The sequence below is a fragment of the Neoarius graeffei genome, chromosome 18 (genome assembly GCF_027579695.1).
Source record: "Neoarius graeffei isolate fNeoGra1 chromosome 18, fNeoGra1.pri, whole genome shotgun sequence".
In the NCBI taxonomy this organism is placed as follows: domain Eukaryota; kingdom Metazoa; phylum Chordata; class Actinopteri; order Siluriformes; family Ariidae; genus Neoarius; species Neoarius graeffei.
The window spans coordinates 58,137,227-58,160,382 of NC_083586.1; the positions used below are offsets into that span (position 1 = coordinate 58,137,227).

The following is a 23,156-nucleotide window of genomic DNA, read 5'->3' on the forward strand; positions in this document are numbered from 1 at the left end:
GGACCGAGACCGAGCTGCAAGGTCGGACTCGGTCCGGACCAAAGGAACCCTGGTGCGGATCTTTTGGAGGTGTGAAAGCAGACCGGACCTAATCCGACAGTTTTGCTTTTTTGTACCTCGGGAGCTTCCGTCGTTTGTCGAGCATTATGGGAAACAGAGTCTTGACACTCCACCGCAAAGTGCAAACACTGTTTCGGTTGTCAAGGGAACCTTACAACAGTCGTTCAGTCATTCAGACCAGTGGTAGGCTAGACTACAGAGTACAAAAAATGAGTAGGGGGCAAACGTGGGCCGAGGAAGAAACGCGTACCCTTGTGGATATATGGGCAGGTGTCCACATATCTGAGCTTTTGGATAGAACACACAAAAATGCCGACGTGTTTGCTGTATTCAGTGAGAAAATGAAGGAGAAGGGGTTCACGCGCTCCCCAGAACAATGTCGGCTAAAAGTGAAGAAACTCCGTCAGACCTACGGTACATTAAAATCAGGGACATTCTTTCAAAAAGTGGCGGTACTAGCGACGCAAAAAAGAAATTCATCTATTCCGATGGATAAGGCGAATATCCCGACACATACCTCCTCCGTCTTGCGTGAAGAGCCAGAACTGTCACAACATGATGTGCGCTCATCAGCGCTATCCTCCGTAGCCGCCTTGCCCTTTGTCGTCGTCGTTGATAAATTACTTGTACAACAGCATAGTAATCGCACAATTGTGAAAACAGTAAAAACTGGAAAAAACATATAGCTTTGATGACATTAAAAAGAATAACAGCACGGAAAGCCTCCATGACTACTTTTGAACTTGACGCTTTGTGCGCGTGTCGTCTCTGACCAATAGCTGAACGACCTCAGGGCGCGTGGCTTTGTTGGCAGATTTTGGTCCGCTTACTAAAATGTACAGTGTGAAAGCGAACCGCACCAAAATGAAAAAATAAAAAAAACATTTGATTCGGACCAAAGCAAGTGAACTATCGAACTATCCTGGTCTGAATACACCCTAAGAAGCCTGTTGCTCTCAGCTATTCATGTGTGTGTGCGTGTGTGTGTGTGTCTCACCACTGTCCACGACTCTTGCTCCTTGGGCTCGAGGATTGCAGAGTTAAAAATCTCCAGCAGCAACTGAAGACCTCCAGACGCCACAAACTACAAATATAGCAAGTAAAAAAATAATTAAAAAAAAAAAACACACACACACAATGTAACCCACACAACAGCTTCTTGAATATCTAACCTGTAACCATGGAAACAAACAGCCATAATCATCTGTAATGTAGAAGTGTATGTGTGAGAGAGAGAGAGAGAGAGAGAGAGAGAGACCTTGCAGCTCCATGAGTTTTTACTGTTTTCAATCTGGTCCTCACTCGAGTCATCCGAGTCTGGGTACAGGTCACTGTAACTACCCTGTGACACACACACACACACGTTATAACCTGGAAATCATAGTGTGTTCCCCCTGCGTGTGTGCGAGGTGTGTGTATATACCGTAGACTCTCTGTGTATTCTGCGGTTTGGTTTTCCCAGAGCTTCAATGATCTCCAGAGCGTATAGCAGCTTATGAGGCGACTTGATCCTCAACAGATCTTTCCAGCAAAGACCATCAGAACCCTAAAACACACACACACACTTCTCTCAGCCATCAGGACACCTTAAACAAGACATCCGATGTAGCGACAGAACAGGTCACATGACCGACCGTGTCGTCCGAGATGTTCTGAAAGGCCTGGAGCATGTTGGGACACGTGGGCAGGAGCATGAGCAGCTCCCACACACGCCGAGAGAGATTCTCCGCATGCAGGTGCAGATCCTCACAGCGTACGCTCTAAACACGAGGGAGAGATGCAACACACACGTTATAAATAACTGTTAAAGGAGAACTGAAGGCAATTTTTTGATTATCAGAATTCTATTTCTCATTTTATTAAATATCGGAATGCATGTTTGATCGCTATTTTGTCACTGCTATTGAGGTATTTCACCCACGTGACCAAGTCATGTGATGCTGCCATTTTGGACGTCACGGCTCGAATCGGTTTGAATGCGAGGAAGGCGACAAAAGAAAAAGGAGTGAGATGCAGAAAACACCTTCACTATCCAGCGACGTAGGGCATTTACAGGGCGAGCAGAGGGAGAGGTATTTGCAAAAATTGAGGTTAGCAGGCTTAGAGAACGACGTTTACCTGCTTCCACCAGGATTGTTCACTGACGTACGGAAGTACACGAAGCCCTCGTCTTTACCTGACTTCGGCCCACATGATCTGTATACCTATGTCGTTAAAAACCCATCGCCATACACAGGTATTGATCTGAAAGCGTATACGAGTTTGGATGCCTACAAATATTTTGTGTCAGGCTGGGTAACATGCCTACATCAGCGGGTCGTCCCTGGAGCCGGTGGTCGCCATCTTATTACAGCTAAGGTTTGTTCACATTTTCATTTAATGTCGGTCCTCAGGATAAACAAAATGTTATTAAATGTCATTGAAATAACTTCTTAGTCTGTTGAGACATGGCCCGTTATAAATTTGCTGTTATCAGGCAATGACCAAGAACTGTATTATTAGGGTCGGTGTCTGTGTTGTAGCAGTGTATTAGCAGCTAGCTGTTAGCACTAGCTAATGTCAACAACATAGCTAGTATGTTACTGTAGCAATGTTTACGTTCAGTCATTTGGATGACTGTTAAAACCTTTCAGTCTCAAGTTTTTCCTTTACTGTATTTACTAGTTTACTGTAATTATGATCCGGCAGCTATTTACACCGAATCCAGTGTAAATAGCTGCCAGAGCGCACTCCGGCTTGCTCCCCCTCAAATTAAGCAGCGTGCTCCGGGAACAAGCCGGAGTGCACTGCTTAATTTGAGGGGGAGCAAGCCGGAGCACGCTCCGGAACCTCGGCCGGAGCACTCCGGGAGCAAGCCGGAGCGTGCTGTTTAATTTGAGGGGGAGCAAGCCGGAGCGCACTGTTTAATTTGAGGGGGAGCAAGCCGGAGCACGCTCCGGCAGCTATTTACACTGGATCCGGTGTCGGTAACACGTTTTTTTTTTCAAGCTGGTTCTCCCTCTCTGTCTGCAGCGTTAGTATGTAGCTTGACCTTCAAAATGGCGGACACCGGGGCGTCACGTGACCCTGTGACGTCAGGTGAAAAACCTCAATAGCAAGTTATGAGTGTTTGAAATACGCTCTGTAATATATCAGTCCATATGTCAAAGCAACGGCCGTAAACGAGATTCGTTGAGACCTGTGCGAGACATCGTAGGACAGAAGTAAAACGTACAGCGCAAATCAAACCCTGTGTCTGAAATCGCTCACTCGTTCACTGCTCCCTACTCCCTATATAGGGAATTACTGTATAGAGGACTATACAGTGAGCTCATTGGTAAAATGAACAAACGCTTTCGGACACTACCCCGTCACGCTGGTATTTACGTCATTACTGTCGCACAATTAAAACGTGCCGGATCAGTCGGCTGGTGGGTTTTCGTTCAAAATAATAAATCCATGCGTGTGTTTCTGTGATAAATCCATATTATACTGAGCGCATTTCCCACATTAATCAATACAAAGTGCTTTCAGTTCTTTTAAATCAAGCCTGAATACTTTCTTCTTCGCCGCTGCCTTTTATTAAATCACATTTGAGACTTTTAATTTGATTTCTTTCAGCGCGACTGAAAAAAAAAAAAAAAGACGGGCGCCCTTTTACGAACGCTGACATAATCAAGCCGGAAGTTTTGTTTGTTTTGATAGCAATCAGGAAAGTTTGAAAAAGTCGGCAGTAATCGTCATTTAAACTCGTTTCTGTGCGGCACTGACACCTGGCTGACGCTTCTTCACGTTCCGAAGTCTCGCACAAGTCTCGTGAAGATCGCGTGGATAAGCGACGGCTGCTGTGGACCAAACGGACTAAATTCAACACGGCTAAAAACCGAATAGGCTGATAAGTATAATATTTAGTTACCGATACGAGTCACGATATAAGGTTACTCAAACCGAAAACGTAACTGAATAACACGTGAATCAAGAAATAAAGCAAGTTTAAAAAATACAACCTAAACACTATGATGTACCCTATGTAGGGAGCGTATATAGTGACCATGACGCAAGTGTGTGTGTGTTCGTGTTCCTGTTACCTGGGTGGTGTGCTGCATGCGCTCGGACGGCTCAGGACCGGGAGCTTTGAAGCAGGCGAGCATCTCGAGCAGGTCGAACAGTGTGGTGAGGTGCGGCTCCTGCAGGAGCAACAGCATGGGGATGTGTTCCTTCTGAGGAGGAGGCAAGCAGGAGGCTGGGAGCTGCACACCCTCTCCCTTCCTCTCCCTCCGAGGAGCACCCAGAGACACGAACACCATCTGAGACAGACAGACAGACAGACAGACAGACGGCGTGTTGAAATGTTCCATACAGAGGAGTAATGTGTGTGTGCGCGTGTTTTTTTTTTTTTTTTTACCTGCATGTCCTTGAAGCCGAGCTCATGTAGTGTTTTCTCGTCGTAGTCCGTAGTCAGTTCATGACCTGATGAGATCATTCGCACTGGACCCATCAGACCACCTACACACACAAAAAGGTGAGTGAGGTCACCACGCTGCACTGTGAAGTCAGAGCTCGGAGTCAGCAGTGTTTTTATGCAGCATTTAAACACCACTGAGATAAAAGTCCATCAACACCATCGACAGGAAAGTATTGGATTATTACAGATTATTTGATACTTAACACTTATAGCCGTGCGTGTGTGTGTGTGGACCTGGAAACTCCTGCTGTCTTGTGTTCTGGTTGAACTCCTGCAGTTGGGCCTGTTGGCTGATCTGGTCCTTCTGCAGGTTCTCGTACCAGTGAGTCACCTCAGCTCTCAGATCAGCTACCTGATCACTCGGATACATCTCTATCGTCATCTACACACACACACACACACACACACACACACACACACACACACACACACACACACATCAGTCTACTAATAAAATGTGACCCCTCACCGAATCCAGGGACACATGTCTGGCGAAACGAATCCGAGATAATCGCAAAAGAAGCATTTTTTTTTCGAAATTTGTGATTTTTGTTTTTTTTCCATCATGTGCAAGTTGAGATCTTGAAGAATGCAATCAGTATTTCAGATAATAGATTGTTTTGTTGGAAAAGCATACATTTTTTGTTGCAAATTGTCTCGTTTTTGTCAGGACTGTAGCCTGCTGGGGGGTGTGGGTAAATTACCATATAGGCCATTCACATGATGATTTAAGTCTTTTGTTGTTTTTTTCCGCGAATCAGCTGTATGATACGAGCTGAGCGCATGGCTACTTAACTGCATACAGGCATGTGATTTCACTATGGAATGAGTTACTAAACAGAGCGCAGAGGAGCAAACACAGAGAAGCAAACAGACACTCGGTATTTACATCGGAGATCACCATTTCTAGTAAAAAAAAAAACCGCAACCTCGTTTTCCAGATTGAATGGAATACTTGAATGATCGGATGATACACGGACCGTTCTAGGACTACATTCCATCGGAGGCATTGGTGTGTGCAAGGCGCCGTTTCTCTTTCTGATGGGGTAAGTTTATTAATCTAAGGCTGTGTGGTTATTTTTGTTGTGTTGTGGTTTGGTTAAGCCTAGGTCACAACCGGACGTATGATTTTTTGGCCGTGTGATTTTTGGCGTTTCCCCAAATTGCTGCGTTTTTTTTTTTTGTTCACGGAGAAAGACACGCATTGGCCGTAAGTTTGTCTTGCAACCTGAAAAAAACGTAAGCGCCCGTAGAGTTTGTTTGACATGACAAAGAACCTCTGCGGCCGGTCTGCGGCTCGAAAATCAGCACATCACATGTGCGCTCTCGTGTGTTTCTTGCGTTTTTTGCATGTAGACCGGCCGTAGGAGCGCGTACTGTACGGCCGGTTGTGACCGAGGCTTTACATGAAACTAGTGTTGTGTTAGTTGTGTCATCATCGTGCTATCTTTCTTTCTTACGGTGTGAGGAATTTTTCAACCACAAAACGTTAAAGTATACTTTAGGACTTATTTTTGTACTTCATAATTGTGTTGGGCATACTTTGCATGGAAGGAAAATTGACGTGGTGATCTTTGTTTACATGAAAGTAGTATCGTGCTAGCTCGTAGGGGGTAGGGCTTTCCTTAATGTCATGCAAATGAGCAGCATTATGTGCCCGCCCTACACCCAGAGTAGCTGAGATGGAAAACTTTGAGGGCGATTTTCTCCCTTTTCTGTTTTAAGAAGTATACACTTTCAAAAGGCCACATTCTTCAAATATTGTCAGATCTCCACATGGAAGGCATCATTGGAAAGCTTAGAAACTGGACTTTCTGAATCTGTCAATAACTCAAAATGCCCCCGGGCAGACATGTGTCCCTGGATTCTGTGATCTGCCACAAATACTTTATTTTTTAACTTATGCCAGGGGCAAAGACAGGTTTTTAATTCGGGCACCATGGCAAGTGTAGCAAGCCTAAAAATTTTTTTTTTTTTTACTATTGTCACGCGTAGCGTGCCAAAAATTTTTGACATATAATTTTTAGTAATTTTTTTAACCAATTATAAATATATCGAGCAATAAAAATAATAGAAATGACAATCATGTGCAAGCATAAAGTAGTGCTGTATCTAAAAAGTCAAAAGTTTTCTCCAACATTCTGAATAAATAAAGATAAAAATAGCTCATGAATTTTTTTACATGCATGAAAAATGGGAAACAATATGTAAGATCAATCTATTTGCACAAGAGTATGGGCAGCAGAGAACTTTAAAATCTCCAACAGTGAAACAATAATGATCTAGAACAATCAAAATATCAAAAATATGACATATACTGTATGTATCTGTCTAAATTAAGCTATTGATACATATCGAAAAAGCTAGAATGTGTCAATTCAACAATATATCAATTAAAATAAAACAAGATATCGATATATAATATAACCACATAAAATAGTTTGTAGTATGTCTTTACATATATTAATAATAGGTCCAGTAGTATAATTAGCATAACAGTCATTCAACAACACAATTAAAATTATTGCTCTTAGAATTATCACAAACCGACAGCCACGTGTTATCATGAATCGTTGAGAATTTCACAACAAACAAAGGAAGTATATTTTACGACATTCAGACGTCAGAGACTCAGACACGGTTTACGGTAATCGCTAGACGCATTTCATGTTCACTTCATGTTATGAAGCGACTGAACAACAAATTGAAATATATACATGCCAAAAAATGACATTTAACAATAATTTAAAAATATTCTGGGTTCTCCACCCTTATGAAACAGGATTTTTTCTTCTAATTTCAGTCCCCCAGGATCTCTCGGGCCTTTTTTGTGATTGTTGCGGGCTAAAATGTCTGATGTTGCGGGGGGGGTTTTCCAAAAAATTGCGATGAAAGTTGTGGTGTTTTTTAGGTTTTTGTTGCGATTGCATTGCGGGAGGAAGTGAAAGTTGCGAGAAATTGTTGCGATTTTCTCTTTTTGTGATTAAAATTGAGTGATATGTTAAATATTAAGTTATTACTGAAAAACTATTGAGTAAAAAAACAAAGACACTGAGAAATGGTCCTATAAACAACTTTACCAATATAAAAGATTACCAGGACTACAAAAATGCAGAAAAATAGGCTTTACTTATCCAAATGCACCTGTTGGTTCAAAAGTTAAAGTGCAGAGAACCTCACAGCACAACATGAAGTTACCTTAAAATATAATATAAATGCCTCAGCTTTCATGTAAGAAAAAAAACTATTAATACTAGTACTGTGTGCAGGCAGTCTCTCCTGAAGACTAAATTAAACAATAATTATAAACTAATAAAATAAATGGCTCAGGCTTCATAGAAGAAAAAAAACAATTTGAACAGAATCTCACAGTATGATGCTGAAGCTGCCTGAACAATGGAAAATAAAATACCATTTTGGCAAAAATGTTGGCACCCATTAATTTCTTGTATTAAGTAAAAAATAATGTAAAGTGCGCACAGTCCTTCACTGTAAACATCACACACTTTCAGTGACAGAATTTAAGCCTACATAAACACTGACTCGCACATGCAGTGTTGCCAGATACTGCTGAGGTTTTCCAGCCCAAAATATGTTCAAAACCCGCCAAAATGCACTTAAACCCGCCCAATCTGGCAACACTGCGCACATACTGCTTCTCTTGAACGTATACACAGAAGTAAGGCGGAAGGTAGTTTGTCGACGTCACCTCAAGACGACGCCAACGATTGGTCAAATTTGCGGGAAAGTTGCGGTGATTGGACAGAATTGCAACACCGCCCTGAATTCGCGGGGATTGGCTGAATTTGCGTTGAAGTTGCAAATCGCAACATCGCGAAATCCTGGAGGGTCTGTAATTTGGGCGATTTTCGTATGTTCTATTTTGGGCCTTTTGACAAGCCCGTAATTTGGGCGCCATTATACGGTATGTAATTGGGGCTGTATTTGCCCTTGTTATGCTCATCAATTCAACCAGATTCAGGAGTACAAATGTTTTGAAGGGGTGCGTGTGTCCGTCCCCACCTTGTCCGGCAGGCCAGCAGGTTGGCAGACGATACGCAGCGGCAGGGACTGTTTATCGCTCAGAGCCTTAAGGTGGCTGCTGATTCCTGCACCTTCGATTTGCCACTGTCGAAGGTGGTACGCGAACCTACACCCACACACACGAGAGACATGCATCAAGTGAAACCCTCATATACGTACATACATTTCTTAATTATTTACAAAGTTACATCACTCAGAGCCTCAACAAAAAAGTTGTAAACTTGTAACGCTTCTAATTCAGACGTGTATACACGCACGTTCGTGCGGGTGTGTGCCCGCGCGCATGTCTACCTGCGTCTGAAGGCCTCCAGGTGTGTCTTGAGCATGAGCAGACCCCTCTCGATGATGGTCAGACTGGAGTGCGGGTCTTTCTCCAGGTTGGCCGACGCCATCATCAGACTCTCCATACACTTACTGATGAACTCCTGCTCCTTCTCCAGACCCGTCTTACCTGAAACACAAACACACACTTGTCATACTCACTCTGATATGCTCACAATCTTTCCTTAAAGGGCTGATGGCACGAACATGACTCTATGCAATTTCTTAAATAAACTATACAACATGGCAAACATGTTAGATTTCTGTTATAATTACGTGAAAAGAAGCTGTTGTTACGCGAATATCCAACTTTTAATTGCACAGCGCAAGAAAACTGGGTCCGTGGCTCGCAGCCATGTTGTGACGTCAGCGGGAGAACACGCTGCGGTTCACTGGCTGTTCTACTCAATGGAAATGGTGCATGAAAACGCCGGTGAACTCTCTAGTGCTAGCTCTTCCTCTTCTGGGAGTCTAGAATTGTGTTGATCTCTTCCGAATAGAATCTATGATAGTCTACCCTCTTTACCCTTTGCCTCTCGTTGCTAGGCGGCAGTTACATGAAAGCCGCAAGCTTTCACAAGCAAATACATGACTGATATCACGCCGACTTTATGATTACATTTATGATTATCATGTAGAATCTATAGCTCTACGTACCTTTATCTTATGTCGTTTCACAACACACGTTCTGACAGGAGGACTGTCTTTGGATCCGGCATAGCTACTAGTAGACCCCCTCCGGAATACTGGCAGTGTTGCCAGATTGGGAGGAATCCCGCCCAGTTGAGCGGTTTCAAGTGCATTTTGGTGGGTTTTGAACATATTTTGGGCTGGAAAACTTTTTCCAGCCCAAAATATGTTCAAAACCCACCAAAATGCACTTGAAGCCGCTCAACTGGGCGGGAAACCTCCCAATCTGGCAACACCGTGTAGGCACTGCTGATGGTAGTAACACACGTTTGTGCTGAACTGAACACCCAAGAGATTCTTTTAAGCTGGGAAGGGTGTCAAAACAATCCAAATCGAAGTGTTCAGAGCACAGGACGGATGTTGGTGAGGGCTCCCACTTGTCACGAGTGCGCCTGACTTGCTTCACCCACTTCGCATGCAGCTCGGGATCTCTGGGAAACTTGAATAAACTTACCCCATCCTTGTAGGTTTTGGAGCAAAAGCCGGCAACACAACGCGAAGGCATAATAACTAATATATATATATATATATATATATATAAAATGTATAATAATACTAATAATGATAAACTGAACACCTGTCGCATCAACAACAAACTGGTAAGTTAGGAGGAAGGTTCTTTTGCTGACGTCATATAGCTCCTCCTCCTCCTTCGTCTCCTGGGTGCTGCAGCCCCGTCAAATTTGCCCAAATAGCCGCGTTTTTTATCATAACTTGTAAAATAGGCGCCTTCGTGAATTAATATATGGATCATCGGGAATTACTTTTTATGTTATAAAACATCGCCAAAGATGTCAAAAACGTGTCATCAGCACTTTAAAAGAAATTTAAACATATTAGAGACGGCAAACGAACGAGCGAACAAATCTTTTTGAACGAATCACCCAAACGAACAAACTGAATCAGTGATTCGTTCATCTGACTCTTTATCTTTCTCCCGTCAACAAGCACTAGCGCGCCGACGCTCCTTCTTCCATCCCTCAATCTCCTCCAGCCAAAAGCCGAAGACTGATTGGCTCACTGACCTGTCAATCAAATGACTGGAGCCAGAGATGATGATTTAGGGTGTTTTCACACCTGGTCCCCTTTAAAGGAACCAGACTCAGTCCTCTTTAAGTGGACCAAAAAGTGGACCAACAGAAAAAGAACTCAGTTCTTTTTGTGTTCACACTGTGAATTTATTACAAAGAGGACTGGGTTCTCTTTCTGGTCCAGTTAAGCTTTGATGGGGTCTCAGTCCTCTTTCTGTTCACACCAGGTCCTCTAGAGCCCTCAGACCCCCAGTGCATGGAATTCTGGGTAATTTTCTCTTGACTCAAAATGTCTGCTGCCATGCTTGCCCTGCTGTATTCTTTGATCAAAATAGTGCGGATTAAGGAAAATAAATTTATTCCAGCGGCTGTGCTAAGTTCCAAAAGGAAGTTGAGTTTCCCTGCTACAGTCACGTGACCAACTACGGCAAACGAAGAAGGTTAAACTACAGTGAAAAAGGCGAAGTGAACCCGGTGCGCTTTTTGTTCACAATGCGCAGATTAGGCGAACCGTATCGTTGATTTTTAGCGAACCGTACTGAGACCACCTCCTGAGGTGGTCTCAGTTCGGTTCGCTTTAAAGGGGTCTGGGTACGGTTGGAGTGTTCACATATGCGCAAAAAATGCTGAGTCATCGATCTGAGTTCGGTTAGATGGCTGAAAGGGACCAAGTGTGAAAACACCCTTAGACAACTGGATACGGCAACATCGCTAATCGGTCTAACCCGGACGCGCTGTTAGAGCATAAACGGATCAGTGACGTGCCGCCTTTTATTTGCAGCTCTTTGGCATTTCAGCGACCCGATCAGCTTTTTAAAAAAAAAGACATAAACCTACTAAATGGACCGGCGAGCACAGTGGAAACATCGTGCGCTATTTACGCAAATAAATCCTGTAGACTATTATAATTTTCTGTAATATTTGAAACAGCCATGTGATAAAAGTGACTGAAATGATTTCACAAAACAGCATACGTGGTGTCTTTTAGAGCGTTATTAAAAACCCAGAGTACTTGTAGGCTACAGATAATGACTAACAGCCAAAAGGAAAATGCAGAGAACATCGGTCTTAGCATCAGAGTAGAAAAAACTCAAGTCCAGAAGATCGTGACCAGTTCACATATCTACGGAGCGACTTTTCAAAAGATGGAGATGCAGAGACGGATCTAAAAGTGCCAACCTGGTAAAGCAACCACAGCTTTTAGCCGACGATAATCAGCGCGGTCGTGCAAATCGTCCGGTATCTCTGCCAAAGTTCGACTGTATCTTGTTAACGTCAAACCTACAGCAATCTGTGCTGGTGAAACTGGTTCAGAAGTTAAAGGGGAACTGAAGTCATTTTTAAACTCGCTTTATTTCTTAATTAACGCGTTATTCAATTACGTTTTTGGTTTTATTAACCTTATATCGTGACTCGTATTGGCATATTATATTACACTTATCAGCCTTTTCGGTTTTTAGCCGTGTTGAATGTGGTTCGTTTGGTCCAGGCGGCGTCGCTTATCCGCGCGATCTTCACGAGACTTGTGCGAGACTTCGAAATGTGAAGTGTCAGTGCCGCCATTTTGAAAACTGTTTACACAGCGGCCAGATCGCCATATCATTCCGATTTAGATTAATTTCGAGATTTGCCAGCTTCATCCGTGATGAAGATTATTCCATACGACTTCAAACCATTGGTTAAATGAAAAAAAACGCTTTCGGACACTACTCCGTCACGCTGGTATTTACGTCATTACTGTCGCACAATTAAAACATGCCAGATCAGTCGGCTGGTGGGTTTTCAAAAATAATAAATCCATATTATACTGAGCGCATTTCTCACATTAATCAATACAAACTACGTGCAGCTTTCAGTTCTTTTAAATCAAGCCTGAATACTTTCTTCTTTGCCGTTGCCTTTTATTAAATCACATTTGAGACTTTTAATTTGATTTCTTTCAGCGTGACCACAATGCATGATGGGATATATTGCTTTGGTTAGTGACCATCGTTGTACACTACTTTTCGTGATGCATTGTGGGATACTTTGAGTGCACTATATAGGGTGTACATCAGCATTCGAAAGAGGGCGCGCGCGTCTTTTGACGACGTTGGCAGATGTCGGTGACTGATTTCCGTTGTACGTTTTACTTCCGTCCTACGATGTCTCGCACAGGTCTCAGCGAATCTCGTTTACGGCCATCGCTTTGACATATGGACTGATAGATTACAGAGCATACTTCAAACACTCATAACTTGCTATAGCAGCGACAAAATAGCCATCAAAAATGCATTCCGATATTTAATAAAATATCGGAATTTTCATAAGAAAAAAATGTGCCTTCAGTTCTCCTTTAAATGTGTTTCATAGAAAGTGCCTTCGAAAAAAAATTCCAGGGATACACTGGACAGACCACATCACCAATGAAGTAGTTCTTAGCAGGCTTGTAGTACTCGAGTCTGACTCGTGCCCTAATTTTAAGGACTCGTGACTCGACTTGGACTTGAGCACTGATGACTCGGACTCATGCATTAACTGCATTCGGACTCGTAAATTGGAGACGAGAACTTGGATTTTTTCGTTATTTTTTATATTTTATATATAAAAAATAACGAAATATATATATTATATATATATATCGATATAAAAACTGTGAAAACACACTTGCTTTGCGAAGTATTGAGTTGCATTTCTGATACATTACCAAGCCTTATTTCCTTGTTTGGGTTCCTGATCCCTGATTTCCTGTTTCTCGTCTTTGATTCTGCCGAGTCTACGATAGCCTGTTTGCGCCTCGCGTGACCTATCGCCTGTTTCACCGTTTTACGATTTTGCCTGCCGTTCTGGATTGTTTACGCGTCTTCACTTGTATTAATAAACACACCTTCTGCACTTACATCCGTCTCCCAACCATCTCTGACAGAATACTTCACACTCCTTGACAAAGAGAAGCACATTCACCTGTTCATACGCCACGTTCAGGAACAAACTAATGTTAATGGCGCTGAAACAGCCACCGTCACATGGTGCGGTTGGAGTCTTGGACTCGGATCAATTTTTTTTTTTAATGACTTGGACTTGAACACTGGGGACTCAAGACTGGAGTTGAGGTTTAGTGACTCGACTACAATACCGGTTCTTAGACGCGCAAACACGAGGGACTTGTAGAACACTGTTACAGAACGGAAACTACACTTTGCTAGCTGTATTTTAAGACTATTGAAAACTGCAGTCGCTAGACTCCAAGAGGTGGAAAACACCCAAAAGAACGTCCAAAAAAAAAATGGAGAATCACATTTAAAGAAGATCTCAACAGACGTAACATTCAGCGGAGTTCAATAGAGTCTCTTGTGGCCGACAGAGAAAGATGGTGAAAACTCGTGTCCCTTTGCCGATCCCAGGGCTTGAGGCGCTGACTAAATTTTACAGTAATACAATATAATCTCATCTCATTATCTCTAGCCGCTTTATCCTGTTCTACAGGGTCGCAGGCAAGCTGGAGCCTATCCCAGCTGACTACGGGCGAAAGGCGGGGTACACCCTGGACAAGTCGCCAGGTCATCACAGGGCTGACACATAGACACAGACAACCATTCACACTCACATTCACACCTACGGTTAATTTAGAGTCACCAGTTAACCAGAGCACCCGGAGGAAACCCACACAAAAAGGCCCTCGCCGGCCACGGGGCTCGAACCCGGACCTCCTTGCTGTGAGGCGACAGTGCTAACCACTACACCACCGTGCCGCCTAATACAATATACAGTAATGCTCATTTAAAACAAAACCTTAAGGCTACTATTTTAAGCATTTTAAGTTTGACAGCAAGAAAATGAACAACCGTTAGAGCTAAACGAGTGCTAGCTGACTGAACGAACGAATTTGTGAATGAACTGAATGAAAAGAAGTTCCTCGTCTAGGAGTACACAGCTTGCATTATCCATGAAAAAAAAAACACAAAAATACTTAACGAACTACATCCTCTCCAGAAGGAGTGAAACGAACGATGCAAGGACAAATCCTGAGTTACAGATTTGCATCAAACTATAATCTGAAGGTGTATGAGACCCGAGAATTGTGTGTGTGTGTGTGTGTGTGTGTGTGTGTGTGTGTGTGTGTTATAACAAACCGTTGATGTAGAGTAAGAGTTGATGTACTGGATCGCGGCTCGGCTGATGTCTGCAGACTGAGCCCTGAGAGCAATGCCCCATAACTGATCCATTCCACACAACTACAGAAAGACAGAGGGGGGGGGAGAAAAAAAAAAACACACCCCAGCAATAATACATTATTTTCAAGTGTCAACTCTGTGATACAGGGATTTGAACTCATAACCTACTGATGAGTATTTCCACACTCTTACTCAGTACACACCCCCTTGCACGATAAGTGTGAGTGTCACGATGCAGGACAGAGTGTGTTCGGTGAGTGTGTACCTCGCAGTTGGAGTTGCTGTCGTAGGCGCTGGTGGCCAGACGCGCCAAATTACAGAGGTGCTGGAACAGATTAAGCCCGTCATACTGATCGTCTCGGGCTTCAACTGCGGCATCTAGCGCACACAAAATTAAGCGAATAAAATTCAAACAGCAGTGTACTGATGACTATTTTTTAACGTCGTGATTATAAGAAGTGTAAACTGAAGCGTTTCAGAAACAGATGCTGGTCAATCGCTTGCAATTCTACCGTAAGGGCTGAAAGAAAGAAAGAAAGAAAGAAAGAAGAAAGAAAGAAAGAAAGAAAGAAGAAAGAAGAAAAGAAAGAAAGAAAGAAAGAAAGAAAGAAAGAAAGAAAGAAAGAAAGAAAGAAAGAAAGAAAGAAAGAAAGAAAGAAAGAAAGAAAGAAAGAAAAGAAAGAAAGAAAGAAAGAAAGAAAGAAAGAAAGAAAGAAGAAAGAAAGAAAGAAAGAAAGAAAGAAAGAAAGAAAGAAAGAAAGAAAGAAAGAAAGAAAGAAAGAAAGAAAGAAAGAAAGAAAGAAGAAAGAAAGAAAAGAAAGAAAGAAAGAAAGAAGAAAGAAAGAAAGAAAGAAAGAAAGAAGAAAGAAAGAAAGAAAGAAAGAAAGAAAGAAAGAAAGAAAGAAAGAAAGAAAGAAAGAAAGAAAGAAAGAAAGAAAGAAAGAAAGAAAGAAAGAAAGAAAGAAAGAAGAAAGAAAGAAAGAAAGAAAGAAAGAAAGAAAGAAAGAAAGAAAGAAAGAAAGAAAGAAAGAAAGAAAATAGAAAATAAAGAAATGTGAAAGAAAGAAAGAAAGAAAGAAAAATAGAAAATAGAAAATAGAAAATAGAAAATAAAGAAATGTGAAAGAAAGAAAGAAAGAAAGAAAGAAAGAAAGAAAGAAAGAAAATAGAAAATAAAGAAATGTGAAAGAAAGAAAGAAGAAAGAAAGAAAGAAAGAAAGAAAATAGAAAATAATGAAATGTGAAAGAAAAAGAAAGAAATGTGAAAGAAAGAAAGAAAATTAAAGAAACAAAGTAATTAATAGAAAATAAAGTAAGAAATGTGAAAGAAAAAGAAAGAGAAAGAAAGAAAATAGAAAATAATGAAATGTGAAAGAAAAAGAAAGAAAGGTGAAAGAAAGAAAGAAAATCAAAGAAAAAGTAATTATAGAAAATAAAGGAAGAAATGTGAAAGAAAGAGAAAATCAAAGAAACAAAGTAATTAATAGAAAATAAATAAATAAAGAAATAAAGAAAGAAAGAAAGAAAGAAAGAAAGAAAGAAAGAAAGAAAGAAAGAAAGAAAGAAAAGTAATTAATTAATAGAAAATAAAGTAAGAAATGTGAATGAAAGAAAGAAAGAAAGAAAGAAAGAAAGAAAGAAAGAAAGAAAGAAAGAAAGAAAGAAAATAGAAAATAAAGAAATGTGAAAGAAAGAAAGAAAGAAAGAAAGAAAGAAAGAAAGAAAGAAAGAAAGAAAGAAAGTAGAAAATAAAGAAATGTGAAAGAAAGAAAGAAAGAAAGAAAGAAAGAAAGAAAGAAGAAAGAAAGAAAGAAAATAGAAAATAATGAAATGTGAAAGAAAAAGAAAGAAATGTGAAAGAAAGAAAGAAAATTAAAGAAACAAAGTAATTAATAGAAAATAAAGTAAGAAATGTGAAAGAAAAAGAAAGAGAAAGAAAGAAAATAGAAAATAATGAAATGTGAAAGAAAAAGAAGAAAGGTGAAAGAAAGAAAGAAAATCAAAGAAAAAGTAATTAATAGAAAATAAAGGAAGAAATGTGAAAGAAAGAGAAAATCAAAGAAACAAAGTAATTAATAGAAAATAAAGTAAGAAATGTGAATGAAAGAAAGAAAGAAAGAAAGAAAGAAAGAAAATAGAAAATAAAGAAATGTGAAAGAAAGAAAGAAAGAAAGAAAGAAAGCAAAGAAAGAAAATCAAAGAAAAAGTAATTAATTAATAGAAAATAAAGTAAGAAAGAAAGAAAGAAAGAAAGAAAGAAAGAAAGAAAGAAAGAAAGAAAGAAAGAAAGAAAGAAAATAGAAAATAAAGAAATGTGAAAGAAAGAAAGAAAATAGAGAAATGTGAAAGAAGAAAGAAAGAAAGAAAAAGAAAGAAAGAAAGAAAGAAAGAAAGAAAGAAAGAAAGAAAGAAAGAAAGAATAAGAAAGAAAATAGAAAATAAAGAAATGTGAAAGAAAGAAAGAAAATAGAAAATAATGAAATGTGAAAGAAAAAGAAAGAAATGTGAAAAAGAAAATTAAAGAAACAAAGTAATTAATAGAAAATAAAGTAAGAAATGTGAAAGAAAGAAAAAGAAAGAGAAAGAAAGAAAATAGAAAATAATGAAATGTGAAAGAAAAAGAAAGGTGAAAGAAAGAAAGAAAATCAAAGAAACAAAGTAATTAATAGAAAATAAAGTAAGAAATGTGAAAGAAAGAATAAAGAAAATCAAAGAAAAAGTAATTAATAGAAAATAAAGGAAGAAATGTGAAAGAAAGAAAGAAAATCAAAGAAACAAAGTATTAATAGAAAATAAAGAAATAAAGAAAGAAAGAAAGAAAGAAAGAAAGAAAGAAAGAAAGAAAGAAAGAAAATCAAAGAAAAAGTAATTAATTAATAGAAAATAAAGTAAGAAATGTGAGTGAATGAAAGAAAGAAAGAAAGAAAGAAAGAAAGAAAGAAAGAAAGAAAGAAAGAAAGAAAGAAAATAGAAAATAAAGAAATGTGAAAGAAATAAAGAAATGTGAAAGAAAGAAAGAAAGAAAGAAAGAAAGAAAGAAAGAAAGAAAGAAAGAAAGAAAGAAGAAAATAAAGAAATGTGAAAGAAAGAAGAAAGAAAGAAAGAAAGAAAGAAAGAAAGAAAGAAAGAAAATAGAAAATAATGAAATGTGAAAGAAAAAGAAAGAAATGTGAAAGAAAGAAAGAAAATTAAAGAAACAAAGTAATTAATAGAAAATAAAGTAAATGTGAAAGAAAAAGAAAGAGAAAGAAAATAGAAAATAATGAAATGTGAAAGAAAAAGAAAGAAAGGTGAAAGAAAGAAAATCAAAGAAACAAAGTAATTAATAGAAAATAAAGTAAGAAATGTGAAAGAAAGAAAGAAAGAAAGAAAGAAAGAAAGAAAGAAAGAAAGAAAATAGAAAATAAAGAAATGTGAAAGAAAGAAAGAAAGAAAATAGAAAATAAAGAAATGTGAAAGAAAGAAAGAAAGAAAGAAAGAAAGAAAGAAAGAAAGAAAGAAAGAAAGAAAGAAAGAAAGAAAGAAAGAAATGTGAAAGAAAGAAAGAAATGTGAAAGAAAGAAAGAAAATAGAAAATAATGAAATGTGAAAGAAAGAAAGAAAGAAATTTAAAGAAACAAAGTAATTAATAGAAATAAAGTAAGAAATGTGAAAGAAAGAAAGAAAGAAAGAAAGAAAAAGAGAAAGAAAATAGAAAATAATGAAATGTGAAAGAAAAAGAAAGAAAGGTGAAAGAAAGAAAGAAAATCAAAGAAACAAAGTAATTAATAGAAAATAAAGTAAGAAATGTGAAAGAAAGAAAAAGGAAAGAAAATCAAAGAAAAAGTAATTAATAGAAAATAAATAAATAAATAAATAAATAAAGAAAGAAAGAAAGAAAGAAAGAAAGAAAGAAAGAAAGGTGAAAGAAAGAAAGAAAGAAAGAAAGAAAGAAAGAAAGAAAGAAAGAAAAAGAAAGAAAGAAAGAAAAAATAGAAAATAATGAAATGTGAAAGAAAAAGAAAGAAATGTGAAAGAAAGAAAATCAAAGAAACAAAGTAATTAATAGAAAATAAAGAAAGAAAGAAAGAAAGAAAGAAAGAAAGAAAGAAAGAAAGAAAGAAAGAAAGAAAGAAAGAAACCATAGAGACTTTTTCCCAGTTTTGTTTGTACATTAAAGCAGAACAAGTGCTTCATGATTACGCCGAAAAACACGTGACGGACCAATAAAGACATCCAGAGATCTCACCTTCTCCAGGAAGAGGTGTTTGTAGGTCTCCATGCCCATTGCATGCTGGTCTTTACTGCGCACCTGGTTGAGGAACCAGTGGAGCGCGTCGTCGTAACACTCCGAGTCCTCGACCAGGCAGTGCCACAGGATGTCCACCTGCTCCAGACTCAACCCTATCTCACACACACACCAGTCTCGACCAGGCAGTGCCACAGGATGTCCACCTGCTCCAGACTCAACCCTATCTCACACACACACCAGTAATTAGGACTTGGGATTCCGCCTCATGTGAAGTTGGTGTAATTTACGTGCATCAATCAAGCTAAGAAACAGTCACGAGAAGACGGGACTGAATATGAGGAAGAGACTGAATGAAAAGCTGACTGTAGAGGTGCGTAAAGACAGAAAGGTTGAAATTTGTCACGGTTCACCAACAGCACAGACAAGGTGTGACCTGAAGTCCTGTGGTGATGTTCAGGTTTGGAGTGTAACCCAAACATTAAAAAAAAAATCATCATCATCAGGCGGGCTTTTTTTTTTAATTGCTCGAAAACTTGTTCACAAACTTGAACCTCGTGGATTATCGTGTTTCTTGGAGAATTACAGGATAGTTGTCACATCAGCTGAGCCCTAATTTGGAAAAATTGCTGGCTAGTGTATATGCAGGATGAGTGTGTGTGAGGTTGTGGTGAGAATGAGTGTATGAACCAGAAAAAGAGAGCGAGAGTGACTCACTGAAGTGATCTGGGGAGCCGAGTGTGGAGAACACACAGGTGAGGAACTGCAGACGCACCTGCACCTCTGCACTATGGCTGTACCTGCATATCACACACACACACACACTATATAATACACAATGTCCACCTCCAATATTTCATCAGGTCTTCACTCTACATTACGAGCATTATTATTATTCTCCTCATATAAATGCTACATCATTTCTGCATCCTCTCAGCTCTCCAACTCAACCCCATCTCCGTTCTTCCTTTCACAGCTTGCTGTTCCATCTCCACCACATGGCTTTTCCATTCATACCCCGGTCTTCTTGATTTGCAATAGATAGTTTTCACATGACGTCACAGAGTCGGGGATTCCCTAGTGGCAGCCATCTTGCGGGGCAAGCTTACCGTACGGGTGACTGAGCACACATTGTAACGCGCGAGTTACATTTATTTATATATTATTTACATTTATAGTTACTAGTGCTGTCAAAAATGTCGCGTTATTAACGCGTTAACTTGACTCAATTTTAACGGCGATAATTTTTTTTATCGCAAGATTAACGCTCTGTGACATGATGTAGGTTTTTCATAAGCTTTTGAAACTGCCAGGAACTTGGAACAGAGACTTTGCTTAGAAAAACGATAGCAGCTAGACTGTAATGCCGCGCCCCGCACAGCCAGAGTCCTCGGCCCTCCTCCCTCAAAGAACCAGCGCGGGCAGGGCGCGCTAGTAGAGATGGGATTTATGGCTCTTTGATGGGATCCGCATCTTTGTGATCCGTTCTTTGAAAAGAGCCGTTCAAAAGACTGGCTCATTTGGCTCTTTTTAAATATTTATTCAGTTTTAAGAAGACAGCGTCTAAAGAAGCCAGATCCCTCTGAACTGTAAACTCAATGCTATCCCAGAAATCCTTCCTGTAATATGCAAATGTGGCCGCCTCTGATTGGACAGCGCGACGCATCAATAGGCAGAAAGTGTAAAAGTACAAAATGTGTTAAGTGAGCTGAAACAGTAAAGATCAGATTCAATGCAATATTTATCAACGAACAACTTAAAGTTAATATAATAGTGTACTTTATATTATAATCAAGCATGTCAAGCCTACCGTCACTGTGTAACCTGTCTCTCTGATTAGAATTGTAAACTAACTCAAGCAGTAGATCACTTCGCTCATGGTTCTTTTGCTAGCCCCGGTGCTTGGCTTAGGTTTCACTTTGCAGTGGCTGTGTCAAGACGTGTTATGCTTTGCAATAAAAAAAACATTGGTATAAAGCAAGCCCATTCACGTTTTTATGCTGATAAGAGAATTACAATGGTTTTTCATGTGACAAAAATGTGCGATTAATCACGAGTTAACTATGACAGTCACGACATTAATCGTGATTAAATATTTTAATTGCTTGACAGCACTAATAGTTACATTATTACTATTTAAAGCTAGCAATGGTGCACACCTGTTGTATTCACAGCTGTCGTAATAGGTCAGATGATGACGTCAAGCGGAGCTTTTATGGAATTCCCACTGTACGGGAGCACGAAGGCGAGCAAACAAAGAAACTCAGCATACAAAGGAGAAATCTATGGCTTGCGAGAATCAACCGCAAGGATTATCAGCCTTCCAGACACAGCGAAGTCTGCTCCGATCATTTTATAAGTGGTAAGTTGTTTAAATAAACAATCGTGTTTAAGTTTGTTTTTGGAAACCAAAACATCGTGTAAACAATCTCTGGAGAATGCCTAACTGGAACCGCTGAGTGTACATTTACATTGTACACTGACATGGTACTGTAATACCACTAATGGATGTAAAATTTTTCTTAAATCAACTCGATATTATACACACACACACATATATTTATATGCAGTGTTGAGAGCTCTAAAATTCCAATGTTTACATACCTTGGCTGTAATTAGGACACAACTGTCACTTGGTTTTATACGGTGGACTTCACGGACCCAGCCACAGACAAAATAATTGTATGACTCCAGCGACTTGTATGCTTTGAGGTCGTCAAGTGTGTTGGCGCTTTTACTATTCACGAAATAGTTCACAATATCAGGGTACGATATGGATGGCAGCCCTGCATAGTCACTTGAAAATGCATCTTTGTCCACTTCGTAGGGGTCAATTCCCCCAATCAAGGCCAGTTTGGCTGCAAACCGTTGTCGTGAGATGTCGTCCAATGTATCCATATACTTCCGTTTGCTTGATTTTGCCGACATTGATCTTTATTTTAGAAAACTGACTACATAACTTCATAAATTCGTCCGAGATAACGTAGCCGGTTATGGCGATGGACAGTTTTGTTTGCCCCACAAGATGGCGGCTGGGGGGTGTTCCCCGGAATGCCGTGACGTCAGTGAAAACTATCTATAGGGAAAGGGGGCACAAACTTCTGCACCCAAGTACAGACACACTGCTCAGCGAAGTCTTGCAAACCGACGCTGCCATACTCACAGGGAGAACTTGTGCCGCTGTTCCCGCACTTCCTGGATGTAGTGCAGCAGGTCCTCGAAGAAGAGCTTCATCATGTGGAGTTCCTTCTCAGCCCACCTGTAGCACACAGCAAAGACCTTCCTCATCATCATCATCACAACGCCACAGCCTTTTAATTCTGGTAAGAATCGGAAAACTCTGCGGATGCAGGTTCTCTCACTTACATGGTGATCCAGTGAGTGTCGTAGCTGGAGCCAAACTGCTGGAACGTTCCAAACAACTTCGGCAGCAGACGAAGAGACACCACTACGGACCTGAGACGCACATAAACCATGAAGAAAAAAAAAATCAGCAAACTTCATGCGTCAATCCATCCAATTATACAGCACAACTCTCTCACCAGGCTAGCCTTCTGTCCCCAAGGCTCGCTTCTCTAGCTAGGATAGCTTTGGATGGAAAATCTCTCCCCATGCTAGCCTTCGTCCTCTTGTCTAACCAGGTTAGCGTCCTCTTGCCATATTAGTTTTGTCTTCCACAGAGGTGGACAGTAAAGAAGTACATTTACTTGAGTACTGTACTTAAGTACACTATGAGTATCTGTACTTTACTTGAGTATTTTTTTTTTTTGGAAACTTATGACTTTAACTTCACTACGTTTGAAAGACAAATATCGTACTTTTCACTCCACGACATTTCTATCAAGGTCCTCGTTACTATGAAGCGGCTTTGAAAGCGGATGTTTTTTCCTTTTCTTTTCTAAAACGTGGTTGGTTTTTTTCCAGCTGACACTGAGACAGCCGATCAGTAATCACTAGGGTCACGTCACATCCATAGACTGGATAAAATCAAGTTCAGTGATTTCTCAGCAGCGTTATTTAACACAATCAGTCGATGGAAGAACGGAAGGAGGCGGTTCTTCTGGGGAACGCACGCGCTCATGGCCCATGAACCCATATTTCAATTTTCTGTACGGATTAAAGATTTATTTTGTTTTAAACGTTTGCTTTGTTTGCCGAAAACGAACCACATCACATCCTACAAA

At 39.8% G+C, this 23,156-nt stretch overlaps 1 protein-coding gene across 1 annotated transcript in view; it reads right to left on the bottom strand.

Moving 5' to 3' along the window:
• The window catches only part of usp34 (ubiquitin specific peptidase 34), a 179,338-nt gene that overhangs the window by 67,914 nt on the left and 88,268 nt on the right, over positions 1 to 23,156 (bottom strand). The window contains 17 exon segments of the mRNA XM_060899081.1: positions 1,058 to 1,144; positions 1,319 to 1,402; positions 1,484 to 1,606; positions 1,695 to 1,820; positions 4,128 to 4,346; positions 4,445 to 4,545; positions 4,739 to 4,886; positions 8,528 to 8,654; positions 8,840 to 8,999; positions 14,703 to 14,712; positions 14,715 to 14,804; positions 15,010 to 15,083; positions 15,086 to 15,122; positions 18,973 to 19,127; positions 19,690 to 19,772; positions 22,136 to 22,231; positions 22,339 to 22,428. Coding sequence (XP_060755064.1) covers positions 1,058 to 1,144; positions 1,319 to 1,402; positions 1,484 to 1,606; positions 1,695 to 1,820; positions 4,128 to 4,346; positions 4,445 to 4,545; positions 4,739 to 4,886; positions 8,528 to 8,654; positions 8,840 to 8,999; positions 14,703 to 14,712; positions 14,715 to 14,804; positions 15,010 to 15,083; positions 15,086 to 15,122; positions 18,973 to 19,127; positions 19,690 to 19,772; positions 22,136 to 22,231; positions 22,339 to 22,428 — 1,810 coding nt within the window.